At 37.3% G+C, this 14,326-nt stretch overlaps 1 protein-coding gene across 9 annotated transcripts in view; it reads right to left on the bottom strand.

The window, feature by feature from the left end:
- The window catches only part of ADGRE1 (adhesion G protein-coupled receptor E1), a 130,057-nt gene that overhangs the window by 37,322 nt on the left and 78,409 nt on the right, over nucleotides 1-14,326 (bottom strand). For all 9 annotated transcript variants that reach the window (XM_072602054.1, XM_072602059.1, XM_072602060.1 and 6 more), the window contains 2 exons: nucleotides 10,478-10,633; nucleotides 6,555-6,710 (listed from right to left, as the gene is read on the bottom strand). In XM_072602054.1, the coding sequence (XP_072458155.1) occupies nucleotides 6,555-6,710; nucleotides 10,478-10,633 (312 nt within the window). The remainder of the gene's footprint in view (nucleotides 1-6,554; nucleotides 6,711-10,477; nucleotides 10,634-14,326) is intronic.

The following is a 14,326-nucleotide window of genomic DNA, read 5'->3' as shown; positions in this document are numbered from 1 at the left end:
ACAACCAGGGATCAATTACCCAGGAAAATTGAGCATAATATTTCATCAAGGAGATGGACATTCAATGAAATAAGGGATTTCCAGAACTTCCTGATGAAAAGGCCAGAGCTCAATAGAAAATTTGATCTTCAAATATAAGTCTCAAGAGAGGCATAAAAAGGTAAACAGGAAAAAACCTGTTATTCAATATGGACAAACTATTTGCATCCCAATAAGGGAAGATGATACTTGTTAATCTTGAGAATTGTATGTTTATTATGAGATTTAAAAGGGAAATACATAGATAGAGGGAGTGGCTATAAATTAAATGCTGTGATGATAAAAAGTGTAATTTAAGAGTGCAAAGGGAATGTAATGGGAGATGTGAAAAAGAAGAGGCAGAAAAAGGTAAATTACATCACAGGAAGAGGTACAAAAACATATTACAATAGAGGGAAATGAACGCTATTTGAGATTACTCTCATCTGATTTGGTTCAAGGAGGGAGCAACAAACTCAGTTAAGTATAGAAATCTAACTAGCTCTATAGGCAGTAGGAGGTGAAAGGGGAAAGAAAAGGGAGGGAGTCTAAAAGGGAGGGAAGAAGTAGTAATAAAGAAGGGGAATAAAATGGAGGGGGTTTATAGAAGGGAGGGAAGACTGAGGGAGATGGTGGTTAAAAATTAAAACTCTTTTGTGGAGGGGAAGGGAGAAGAGATAACTAAAAGTATAAATGCGGGGAAGAGGATGGAGAGAAAGACATAGATAGTAATCAGAACTGTGAATATGAATGGGATAAACTCTTCCATAAAATGGAGGTGGATAGCAGAATGGATTAAAAACATAATCCAACAGTATGTTGTTTACAAGAAACACATTTGAAACAGGGGGATATACACAGGGTAAAGATAAAAGGATGGAGCTGAATATATTATTCTTCAGCTGATGTAAAAAAAGCAGGGGTAGCAATCCTAATCTCAGACAAAGCAAAAGCAGAAATAGATCCAATCAAAAGAGATAAGGAAGGAAACTATGTCCTAAAAGGCACTATAGACAAGGAACCAATATCATTACTAAATATATATGCACCAAGTGGTATACCATCCAAACTCTTTAAGGTGAAGCTAAGGAAGTTCCAAGAAGAAATAGACAACAAAAGTACACTAGTGGGGCACCTCAACTTCTCTGAACTTGATAAATCTAACTTCAAAATAAACTAAAAAGAAGTTAAGGAGGCAAATAGAACTCTGCATAAAGTAGATATGATAGATCTCTGGAGAAAATTCAATGGGGATAAAAAGAAATATACTTTTTTCTCAGTGGTACCTGGCACATATACAAAAACTGACCATGTACTAGGGCATAAAAACCTCACAATCTAGTGCAGAAAGGCAGAGATAGTCAATGCATCCTTCTCAGACCATAATGCAATAAGAATTCTATAAAATAAAAGGCCATGGAAAGACAGACCAGAAATTTATTGGAAACTAAATAATCTAATCCTAAAGAATGAGTGGGTTAAACAACAAGTCATAGAAACAAGCAACAACTTCATTCAAGAGAATGACAATAATGAAACAACCTACCAAAACTTATGACATACCACAAAAACAGTTCCTAGGGGAAGTTTTATATCATTGAATGCCTACATAAATAAAATAGAGAAAGAGGAGATCAATGAATTGGACATGCAGCTAGAAAAAGAACAAATTGAAAATGTCCAAGAAAATACCAAATTAGAAATACTGAAAACCAAAGGAGAGATTAATGAAACTGAAATCAAGAAAACCATTAAATTAATAAATAAAATGAAGAGTTCATTTTATGAAAAACCAATAAAATTGATAAACCTTTGGTCAATTTGACTTTAAAAAAAGAAAGAAGAAAAACAAATTACCAATATCAAAAATGAAAAGGGTGAACTCACCTCCAATGAGGAGGAAATCAACACATTAATCAAAAATTACTTTGCCCAACTGTATGCCCATAAATTTGACAATCTAAATGAAATGGATGAATATTTTAAAAAATATAAATTGCCCAGATTAACAGAAGAGGAAGTTGAATACTTAAATAACCCCATCTCATAAAAAGAAATTGAACAAGCAATCAATGAATTCCCTAGGAAAAAATCTCCAGGGCCAGTTGGATTTACAAGTGAATTCTATCAAACATTTAAAGAACAGTTAATTTCAATACTATATAGAGTATTTTGGAAAATTGCCGAAGAAGGAGTCCTCCCAAATTCTTTTTATGATACAAACATGGTTCTGATACCTAAACCAGGAAGAGCCAAAACAGAGAAAGAAAATTATAGACCAATTTCTCTAATGAATATAAATGTGAAAAGTTTAAATAAGATATTAGCAAAAAGAATACAGTAACTTATCATGAGAATAATACATTATGATCAAGTAGGATTCATACCAGGAATGCAAGACTGGTTCAATACTAGAAAAACTATCAGCATTATTGATCATATCAACAATAAAACTGACAGAAACCAGATGATTATCTCAATAGATGCCAAAAAAGCTTTTGACTAAATAGAACCCCCATTCCTATTGAAAACACTGGACAGCATAGGAATAAATGGAGCCTTCTATAAAATAATAAGCAGTATCTACCTAAAACCATCAACAAACATTATATGTAATGGCGATAAGCTAGATGCATTTCCAATAAGATCAAGGGTGAAACAAGGATGTCCATTATCACCACTGTTATTTAATATAGTACTAGAAATGTTAACTTTAACAATAAAAGAAGAAAAAGAAATTGAAAGAATTAGAATAGTCAGAGAAGAAACTACCTTATCACTCTTTGCCTATGATATGATGACATACTTAGAAAATCAAGTAAAAAACTACTTGAAATAATAAACCACTTTGGCAAAATTGCAGGTTACAAGATAAACCCTCATAAATCATCTGCATTTCTATATATTACTAACAAAGCTCAACAGCAAGAGATAGAAAGAAAGATCCCACTTAAAGGTAAGGTAGACATTCTAAAATATCTGGGAGTCTACCTGACAAAACAAACCCAGGCACTATGTGAATACAATTACAAAACACTTTTCACACAAAAAAAGTCAGATCTAAGTAAGTGGAAAAACATCAGTTGCTCATGAGTAGGCCGAACTAATATAATAAAAATGACAATTCTACCTAAATTAATTTACTTAGTCAGCGCCATACCAATCAAACTACCAGATAATTATTTTCTAGAGTTAGAAAAAATAACATTAAAATTCATCTGGAAGAACAAAAGGTCCAGAATATAGAGAAAACTAATGAAAAGAAATGCTAGGGAAGGTGGCCTAGACCTACCAGATCTCAAATTATATTATAAAGCAGCAATCACCAAAACCATTTGGAACTGCCTAGGAAATAGAAGGGTAAACAAATGGAATAGGTTAGGTTCTCAAGACACAGTAGTCAATGAATATAGCATTCTACTGTTTGATAAACCCAAGAACCCCAGTTTCTGGGATAAGAACTCACTGTTTGACAAAAACTGATGGGAAAACTGGAAAGCAGTGTGGCAGAAACTGTACATAGACCAATGCCTGACACCATACACAAGAATAAAGTCCAAATGGGTATATAATCTAGGTATAAAGGATGATACTATAAACAAATTAGGGGAACAAAAGATTGTGTGTCAAATTTATGGAGAAAGAACTAGGGAATTGGATAACAGAATGAAACAGAATATTTTCTCTTGTGTTATGCTTTGTTTTGTTTTGATTTTCTTCATGGTTTATCACATTCATTTTAATTCTTCTATGCAACATAATCAATACGAAAATGTGTTTAATAAGAATGTATGTGTAGAATCCACATAAGATTGCAAGCCTTCTTGGTGAGGGAAGGAGGACAGAGGGAGAAGGGAGGGAGAGAAAAATCTAAGACTTATGGAAGTAATTATAGAAAACTGAAAAACAAATAAATCAATAATAAAAAATAATTGTTAGTATTAAGGTAGTCATCAGTATAAATATTATAATGACAATTCAGCGAGACAAATTGAAACTGTTCATCCTATTTTCTCTGCCTGGAATGCCTTATATCCTCTCCTCTCCTCCCTGCCTATCCAATTCCTAGCCATTCCTCAATAAGAGCTTTGACTTGCAAAGAACTTCATACACATGAGCTGAGAATGGCCATGTGAGAAGAGCTCTGGATAGAAAATCAGAGAATTTGGGTTCAAATTCTAACTCTACCTCCATCTGTGTGATTTTGGAAAAATTACAAATCTTGCTCTGTCCTGTATTTTCTTCCTCTAGGAGGTGAGGGTAAAAGAAGTATAGGACCAGATGATTTCTAAATCCCTTGTAGCTCTGAAATGATGATCCTATAACCATCTGTTCCTATCTGTGAGGACGATAGCACAACTATCATTATTCCCATGTTAGGAGGTAGGAAATTGAGGTTCAGAGAGAAGTGGTGAGGCCAAAGTCACACAGTTAATGCCAGAGGTGGAGCTGCAGACCTCATCTGCTCTGACTACTTCTCATGTGAGATCCATGCCACCATGGCTGTACCTTCTCTGAGGTCCCCCTCAAGACTCATCTCCAAAAGACCACCTTCACACACTGAGATGTTCCTCTCTCCCTTGACTGTCCATGCCACACATTGGCATGTACTTTTCCTGTGGAATTTTTGGGATTTGATGTGGGAGGTATTATTGGACTCATTTCACATTGCCTAGTTTCTCATGCAAGAGATATCACTAATCTGTGTTATTTCTATGTCATGGACATACATACCCTTGCTTTCTAAAATCCTTCTCTGGTGACTTTCCAAAGCATGGAGGTTATCATTAGCTTTGCAGAGGCTATGCCAAGAGATCACAAGTTTTGGTAGATCTTGCCAACCAGGAAAGATGCCCACATGGATTTAGAAGGTTTGGTGGGATGAGTCTAGCTAAGTGCAAAGAGAATTATCCCAAGGTGATTGATTACCAGGTGACAGATTGGGGGGGAGGAGGGCATCCCACAACAGTGATGGAAGATATCTATTAAGTCAGTGGTATCAAACTCAAAAAAAAAGACCAATAATAATCCCCATAGTCTGCATGTTGATTAGTTTTTAAATGCAATGTGTTTCTATGCTTCATATTTTAATATATTTTGTTGAATATTTACCAATTATTTTTTAATCTGGTTCTGGTACACTTGGGTATGTTGTGACACAAGCACCCCAAGTGTGCCATGAATGACACCTCTATACCATGGCATATCATGGCAGTATCATCCTAGCTACCATCAGGAATTTATAGCTGGTAAGTACCTCAGAAATCACCTATTCCAATCCATCATTTTACATGCAGAGGTGTTCTGGAGGCAGCTAAAAGTAGCTGGCCAGAGCAAATTGTTCCATTTTCAGTGCAAATGCCACAAATTATGGCTTCAGTAATTGTTTTGCTTATTGTGTACACAAGAGAGAGATGGAGAAAGAGACAATTATGCAGTTTAAGATTGAATTATGCAATGCCAAATTTTTTAGGGGAGGGAAGCTAATGGTTAAACATTTACCAGCATACCCTTGAATATACAGTAGGTATCTCTTGGGATATTATCCTGGAACTTAGGGAGACAGTATTTCCATGAATTAGTGGGACTTGTTCCAGTCCATTTTAATGCCAGCATGACCTAGATTGGTTGCATTTATAAGTGTGAAGAAAGACACAAGAGCAGTACAGAGAAACTGGAGTAGATGGAGAAGAAAGAAATAGCAGCCAGGCCTAGAACAGTCAGGAATGTGCCCTGATGCTGATTGGGGCTATATTTCTAGCAGGTAAGCAAGATCCATGACTTGGATGTGAGTTCATCTTTGAGCAGAGAGTTCATCTTTGGGGTATTTAAGGAGTGCTAAAAAGAGAATAAATTGTTGAATCAATTTTAAGACTTCTGGAATTAGAGGGGGAAAAACATATAGAAACATATATCCAGACCCTTCTAGTCAAATTAATAGGCATCTTTGAGTGAGGGAGACAGTGATAAGGGAATTTGAACATAGATTCTCTGATTCTAGATTCAGCCATTTTCTGCATTACCTGCTTCCGTACACAGGCCAGGATAATCCTACAACTTGGAAGTATTTGCTTTCTTAATGAACAACCTTCCAATTATATTATAGAAAATATATCTTGTATTTCCAATAAGATCACAACATCTCTGAAGATGAGTATCATCTCCTATATTTGTTTGCATATTTTACAGGGCCTTTCATAGAGGAGATACTCAGGCAATAATACATTATTGTCAAGTGAATGATAAAATGAACCCAAGAGAAGTCCAAGATGGATCATTGTTTAATATACTGGATACATTCACTCTGAGAGGTCCTGAAGGTGAAGCCAGCACTGCAGGTACACTCATAACTTCCTGAGGGGTTCTGACAGATATAAGGCAGGGGTCAGGATGCTTCACTGAGACACTCATTCATATCTACAGGTCAGTAGGGTTGGGGGGGGGAGTGGTATTTTCAGGAAGTCACAAAACACTCAAGCACAGAGAAGACAATACTAGACGAAAAATCAAGTCCACAGTGGCACCGTGACTATTACCTGTGCATTGGAAGGGTCCTGTCCTACCAGGGATCCAAGAATTTCCATGGGCAGAAGAGAATCCAGGCAAACAGTTGCAAGTATATCCTCCAATGGTGTTGGTGCAGTTGGTATTGGGACCACAAAGATCTGGCCTCTGGGAACATTCATCCACATCTAGGTAGAAGATTAATTTGGTCAAAACATTTCCCTAGACCAAGAATGTCAACCTTATGGTTCTGAATGAGAAAGCAGTTTCTTGTTCAGTCTTTTCAGTCATACATGACTATTTGCAATCCCATTTGCAATTTTCTTGGCAAGGATACTAGAGTGCTTTGCCATTTCCTTTTCTAGCTCTTTTTCCAGATGAGGAAACTGAGGCCCATAATCACACTTTTAAGAGGGATAATGTGAGGTTGCCCAAGAAATCAAGATAGAGCTTAGGGAAATACTGCCAAGAAAAAAAATTAAAAAGATATAAAATAAAGGAGTATATATTATGATCATATAAAAAAGGAAATTAAAAATGAATGCACAAATGAACCATGATTGAGACTTAGAGGGGGCCAATGGAAAAATGTCAATACACTTTAGCAATGAAAATAATTCACTGTAATAGAAATAGTATTTAAAAAATTTGTATTAATTTTGTTTTCATTGGTATTGATTTTATTTTGACTTGTCTTGATGATCCAGGAGGCAGTCAGGTGCAATAGAGAGAGCCCACCAGTCCCATCCCATCCCTCACCCACACTGGTGAGGACTCTGGACAAGTGACTTTACTTCTCAGGCCCCCAGACAATACTCTCTACAGGAGATGTCAAACTCCCAACATGCAACACTATGGAGTACAGTTCCAGCCACATGAAAATGTACTTGGGAAAGAGTGAACAGAATAAATAACAATACAATAAAACATAGATACTGGTACGTCTCTCAACAACTGTTACTATGCAGCCAGAGGGATCCTTATGTAAAGACTGGTGACACTATTTTCATTGGACTGAGACACCATTGCTCTAAACTGCTAAGTTGCCACATGGGTGCCAATCTACCTTGGTAAAAGGAGTTTCTCCTATAGGAAGCATCCTCTATACCAATGAAAGCACAAGACAGATTGTTTTTAAATATTTAATGTTAAGTACCAAATGAGGCAGAAGGGGACAGGAATCTGTACCTATGTTATGATTGGTACTTGGAACTCCCAAAGCAAAAACTTCTTCTAGCAATAATTAACTATTGCTCCATAGGCTTAGAAAGTTGCCTTGGGCACATGCCTAGAGTTCACATGGCCAATGTCTAGCAGGAGCAGGATTTGACCCCTGGCTCTCCTAATTCCCAAGGAATTTCAATCTATTATACCACACTACTTCTCATAAAGCATATTTTTAATATAAATTTTAAATAATTATTAGTATTAATGTAGACAGTGTAAATATTATAATGACAATTCAGGGAGACAAATTGAAACTTTATCTCATTTTCTCTGCCTAGAATGCCTTCTCTCCTCCCTGCCTAGCCAATTCCTAGCCATTTTTCAATAAGAGCTTTATGTCCATGGACTGAGCATGGTCTTGTGGGAAGAGCTCTGGATATAAAATTAGAAAGTCTGGGTTCAAATTCTAACTCTACCACCATCTGTGTGATCTTGGGAAAATTACAAATCATTCTCTGTCCTGTAGTTTCTTCATCTAGGAGGGGAGGGGAAAAGGAAGTATAGGACCAGATGACTTCTAAAACTCTTGCTACTCTAAAATGATGATCCTATAATCATCTGTTCCTACTTGTGAGGGAGATAGCACAACTATCATTACCCCCATTTTAGGAGGGAGGAAGCTGAGGTTCAGAGAGAAGTGGGGAGTCCAAAATCACACAGTAAGTGCCACAGATGGAGCTACAGACCTCATCTCTTCTGCCTACTTCTCGTTCTTGCTCCATGCCACCACAGCTGCCCCCTCTCTGAAGTCCACCTCAAGTCTCCTCTTCTCCAAATGACCACCATCAGACATTGAGATTTCCCTCTCTCTGACTGTCACTGTAACATATTGGAATGTACTTTTCCTGTGGCATCTTTGGGATTTTGATTGCATGCTATTATTGAACTCATTTCACATTGACTAGCTTCTCATGCAGGGGAGGCTGTGGTTTTTTAGGTCATAGACATATATACCTTTCCTTTCTAAAATCCTTCTCTGGTGACTTTCCAAGGCACGGAAGTTATCATTAGCTTTGCAAAGGCTATGCCAATAGATCAAAAGTTTTGGTAGATCGTGCCAACCAGAGAATATGTTCATATGGGTTTGGCAGATTGCTGCAGATGAGTTTAGCTAAGTGAAGACAGAATTATCACCAGGTGAAAAACTGCCAGGTGAGAGATTAGGGGAGGAGAGAGTCCACAGGGATGAAGGAAGATATCTATTAAGTCACTGGACTCAAACTCAAATAAAAACAAAGGCCAATAAGAATCCCCATGTTCTGTGTGTTGGCTTAGTTTATCAATGTAACATTCTATGTTTTGCTGTATTTTTATTTATTTTGTTGAATATTTCCCAATTACATTTTAATCAGGTTCTGGCTACACTTGGTATGTTGTGACACAATCAGCCTAAATTTGTCGTGATTGACACTTCTATATCACGGCATCTGCTTGGTGGTGTCATCCTAGCATCATGGATTTGTGGAGGCAGAGAGAAAAAGCTGGCCACCTCCAATCGCTCAATTTTCAGGGTACATGTCACAAAACAGAGCATGACTAATTGTTTTGCTGATTATCTGAACAAGAAAGGGATGGAGAAAGCATCAATCATGCAGTTTAAGCTGAAAGTGTGCCCCGCCTACTTTTTTGCCAGGGGGGAAGGAGGGAGCTGATGGTTAAACATTTAACAGCACGTTCCTGATTATATACAATGTATCTCTTGGGATGTAATCCTGGAATTTAGGGGGAGAGTGTTTTCACTAATTAGCGGAATTTATTACAGTCCATTTTAATGCCAGCATGCCCTAGATTGGTTTCAGTTTAAAGTGAGAAGAAAGACGCAGGAGCAGTTCAGAGAAACTACTGTAGTTGGAGAAGAAAGAAATAGCAGCCAGGGCTTGAGCAGAGTCAGGAATGTGCCCTACTGCTGATTATATTTCCGGCAGTCAAGCAGGACCCATGATGGTGGGCAGAGAGTTAACATTTGGGGTATTTCAGGAGTGCTAAAAAGAGAATTAATTGTGGGATCAATTTTGCAACTTCTCAAATAAGAGGGAGAAAAAAGAAATGTATATATGTATAGATATGTATAAACACAGTAGTACATGCATATTATATGTACATTATATAATATATATATTTGTCCAAACCTTTCTAATCAAATTAATTAAAAGTATTGGAGGAGGGAGACAGGGATGAGGGAATTTGAGCTTAGATTCTCTGATTCCAAATTCAGTCTCTTTCTGCATCACCTGCTTCCATACACAGACCAACATAATCCCAGAACTTGGAAGAATTTATTTTTTTATTAATGACCTTCCAAGTATATTGTAGAAAATATATCTTGTCTTTACAATGACATCATAACATCTCCAGAGATGAGCACCATCTCCCACATTTGTTCATATACTTTCACAGGGCCTCTCATAGGGGAGACAGGTGATAAAACAGTATTTTTAAGGGAATGAAAATATGAACTCAAGAAAACTCCAATATGGATCATATCTTAGTGTCTTAAGTAACTTCACAATGAGAGTTCCTAAAGGTGAAACCAGTACTGAATGTACACTCATAACTTCTTGGGGTGTTCTAAAAGGTATAATGCTGGAGGCAGGCTGTTTCATTGAGACACTCATTGATATCTGCAGAGTAGTGCTGGGAGATGTTCTCAGGAAATCACAAAACATTCAAGTCCAGAGAATACAATACTAGACACAAGATCAAGTCATCAAGTCACCATGACTATTACCTGTACATTGGAAGGGTCCTGTCCTACCAGGGATCCAAGAATTTCCATGGACAGAAGAGAATCCAGACAAACAGCTGCATGTATGTCCTCCAAAGGTGTTGGTACAGTTGGTATTAGGACCACAAGGATGGGAACTCTGGGAACATTCATCCACATCTAGGTAGAAGGTGAATTTGGTCAAAAGAGTTTCCTTGACCAAGGCTGTCAAGTTTATGGTTGTGTATGGCTTTGAATGAGAAGCAAAGCATTTGGTTGTTCAGTCCTTTCAGTCATACGGGACTGTTTGTGATCCCATTTGCTGTTTTCTTGGAGTACTTTGCTATTTCCTTTTCTAGCTCACTTTTCAGATTAGGAAACTGAGGCCCCAGACCATACAGATAGTAGGGATTTTTAAGAGGGTTAAGTATGAGCATGGCCAAGAAATCTTGAGAGAGCTTAGAGAAATATAAGCAAGAAAAAAATTAAAAAGAACTAAAAGAATGGAGTACATACTAACTATGATCATATAAAAAAGGAAATGAAATTGAATGCACAAATGAATCCTGATTGGAACTTAGAGTGGGCCACTAGAAAAATGGCAACATACTACAGGCAGTGAAAATAATTAATTTAAATATAAATAGCATTAACCAAACTTTTGTATTAATTTTGTTTTCATTTCTATTAATTTGGTTTTCACTTGTAATGATGATCAATGGGGCATTCTGGTGTAGTAGTCAGAGCCCACCCCCAGGGCAGGAAGACCTGGAGTAAATCCCACCCCTCACACACCAGTGAGGACCTTAGACAAGTGAGTTTACTTCTCAATCCCCCAGATAATTTCTCCACCAGAGGTTTCAAACTCCCAGCCTGTAATACCCTGGAGTGCAGTCTGAACCACATGAAAATGTGCTTGGGAAATAGTGAACAAAATATGTAAAAATACAGTAAAACAAAGATAATGGTACATTTTTCACCAATGTTACTATACAGCCCAAGGGATGTTTATGTAAAGATTGATGACTCTCACTTCATTAAATTTAAATGCCATGACTCTAAACTGCTGCATTGCTACAGGAGTGCCAGTCTACCTTTGCAAAAGGAGTTTCTCTGATAGGAAGAATTCTCTAGACCAATGAAATCACAGGTTAGATTTTCTTTAATATTTAATGTTATGTATCTAATAAGGCAGAAGAGGCCAAGAATCTGTCCCTATGCTTTGATTGGTATTTATAACTCCCAGACAGGAAATTTCCTCTAACAATACATAGCAACTGCTCCATAGGCTTAGAAAGTTGCCTAGGATGCTGAGTGAAATGAGCAGAACCAGTCGAACATCGTACACGGTATCAACCACAATGTGCAAGGACCATTTCTGGTAGAGCCACCCCTTCACAGCAATGCAAGGACCTAAAACATTCGCAAAGGACTATTAAGGCAAAATGCCTTCCACATCCAGAGAAAAAACTATGGAGTCAGAATGAGGCAGAATATTTTCTCTTGTGTTATGTTTAGTTTTGGTTTGTTTTTTTCTCATGGTTTCTACCATGCATTTTAATTCTTCTGTACAACATGACTAATGTGAAAATGTGGTTAATAAGAATGTACATATAGAACCCATATCAGATTGCATGCCATATTGGGAAGGGAGGAGAGAGGGAGAGGGAGAAAATTTAAGATTTATGGAAGGGGTTGTAGAAAACATAAAACAAATAAATTAATTATTAAAGAAAAAAAGAAAAATTTTTTTTAAAAGAAAGAAAGTTGCCTAGGACACATGCCTGGGGCTTACACAGTCAATGTACAGCAGGGGCAGGATCTGACCCCTGGCTCTCCTAATTCCCAAGGAATTTCAATCCATTACACCACACTGCTTCTCATAAAAAACATTTTTAATGCTAATTTTGAATAATTATTAGTATTAAGATAGTCATCAGGATAAATATTGTCATGACATTTTGGGAAGACAAACTGAAACTGTTCATCTCATTTTCTCTGCCTGGAATGCTTCCTCTCTTCTCCTCCCTGCCTATCCAATCCCTGGTCATTCTTCAAAAAGAGCTTTGATTTGCAAGGCACGTGAACTGAATATAGCCTTGTAGAAAGAGCCCTGGAAAGGAAATCAGGCGATCTGGATTCAGATCCTAACTCTAGCACCATCTGTGTGATCTTGGGAAAATAACATATCATGGTCTGTCCTGTAGTTTCTTCATCTGGGAGGGGCAGAATAGGAAGTATAGGACCAGATGACTTCTAAAATCCATTGCTACTCTAAAGTGATGATCCTATAACCATCTGTTCCTACCTGTGAGACAGATAGCACAATTATCATTATCCCCATGTTAGAAAGGAGGAAACAGATTCACAGAGAAATGGAGAGTCCAAAATCACACAGTTAGTGCCAGAGACAGAGCTACATACCTCATCTCTTCTGATTATTTCTTGTGATTACTCCATACCACCACAGCTGCCCCTCTCTGAGGTCCCCCTCAAGTCTCATCTTCTCCAAATGACCACATTCAGATTCTGAGATTTCCCTCTCTGTCCTGACTGGTCATGGCACAAATCAGCAGTTACTTTTCCTGTGGTGTCTGTGAGATTTTGATTGGTGCTATTATTGAACTCATTTCACATTACCTAGCTTCTGATGCATGAGAGGTCACTAATCTGTGGTTTTTTATGTCTTGGACATACATACCCTTCCTCTCTAAACTCCTTCTCTGGTGACCTTCCAAGGAATAGGTGTTATCCTTAGCTTTACAAAGACTATGCCAATAGATCAAAAGATTTGGTAGATCCTGCCAACCAGAGAAGATGTTCATATGGGTTTGGAAGATAGCTGGGGATGATTCTAGATAAGTGAAGACAGAATTCTTAACAGGTGAACAACTGCCAGTTGATAGAATGGGGAGGGCAAGGTCCACAAAGATGCATAATGATATCTATTAAGTCAGGGGAGTCAAAGTCAAAGAAAAAGAAAGGCCAATAAGAATTCTATAGTTTGCGCATTTACTTGGTTTTTAAATGAAATGCTTTCTATATTTCATCAACTTTGTAATTATTTTGTTGAATATTTCCCAATTATATTTTTTATCTGATTTTGGCTACACTTCGGTGTGTAGCCAGAGAAACTACAACAGACAGAAGAGAAAGAAATAGCAGCCAGGGCTACAACAGAGACAGAAATGAGTCCTGGTGCTTGTTAGGATTATATTTCTGACAGTCAAACAGGATCCATGAGGGTAGGAAGAGAGTTAAGCTTTGAGGTATTTAAGGTGTGCTAAAGGGAGAATTAATTCTTGAATAAATTTTTAAAATACTGAAATTAGAAGTAGAAAAATACATATATGTAAATATATATCCACATCTTTCTAATCAAATTAATTAGCAGTTGTGGAGGAGGGAAACAGTGATGAGGGAATTTGAACTTAGATTCTCTGATTCCAAATTCAGTCTGTTTCTTCAAAACCTGATTCCATACACAGACCAACATAATCCCAGAACTCTGAAGTATTCCCTGTCTTAATGAAAATCCTTCCAAGCATATTATGGAAAATCTGTCATCTTTCCAATCAGATCACAACATCTCTGAAGACAAGGACCACCTCCTACATTTATTTTAACAGGGCCTCCCATGAAGGAGACACTCAAACAAAAAAAAACATTATTTTTAAGTGAATGAAAAATAAACCCAAGAAAACTCCAAAATGATCATGTCTTATTGTACTGGGTACCTTCACACTGAGAGTTCCTAAAGGTGAAGCCAGCACAGTCATAACTTCTTGGGGTGTTCTGACAGGTATACTGCTGGGGGTATTGAGATATTCATTGATATCTGCAGAGCAGCAGTGGGGAAATGTTTTCAGGAAG

The sequence above is a fragment of the Notamacropus eugenii genome, chromosome 4 (genome assembly GCF_028372415.1).
Source record: "Notamacropus eugenii isolate mMacEug1 chromosome 4, mMacEug1.pri_v2, whole genome shotgun sequence".
NCBI classification, from domain to species: Eukaryota; Metazoa; Chordata; class Mammalia; order Diprotodontia; family Macropodidae; genus Notamacropus; species Notamacropus eugenii.
Note: the sequence above shows the minus strand (reverse complement) of the source record. Positions and strands in the feature narration are given on the sequence as shown.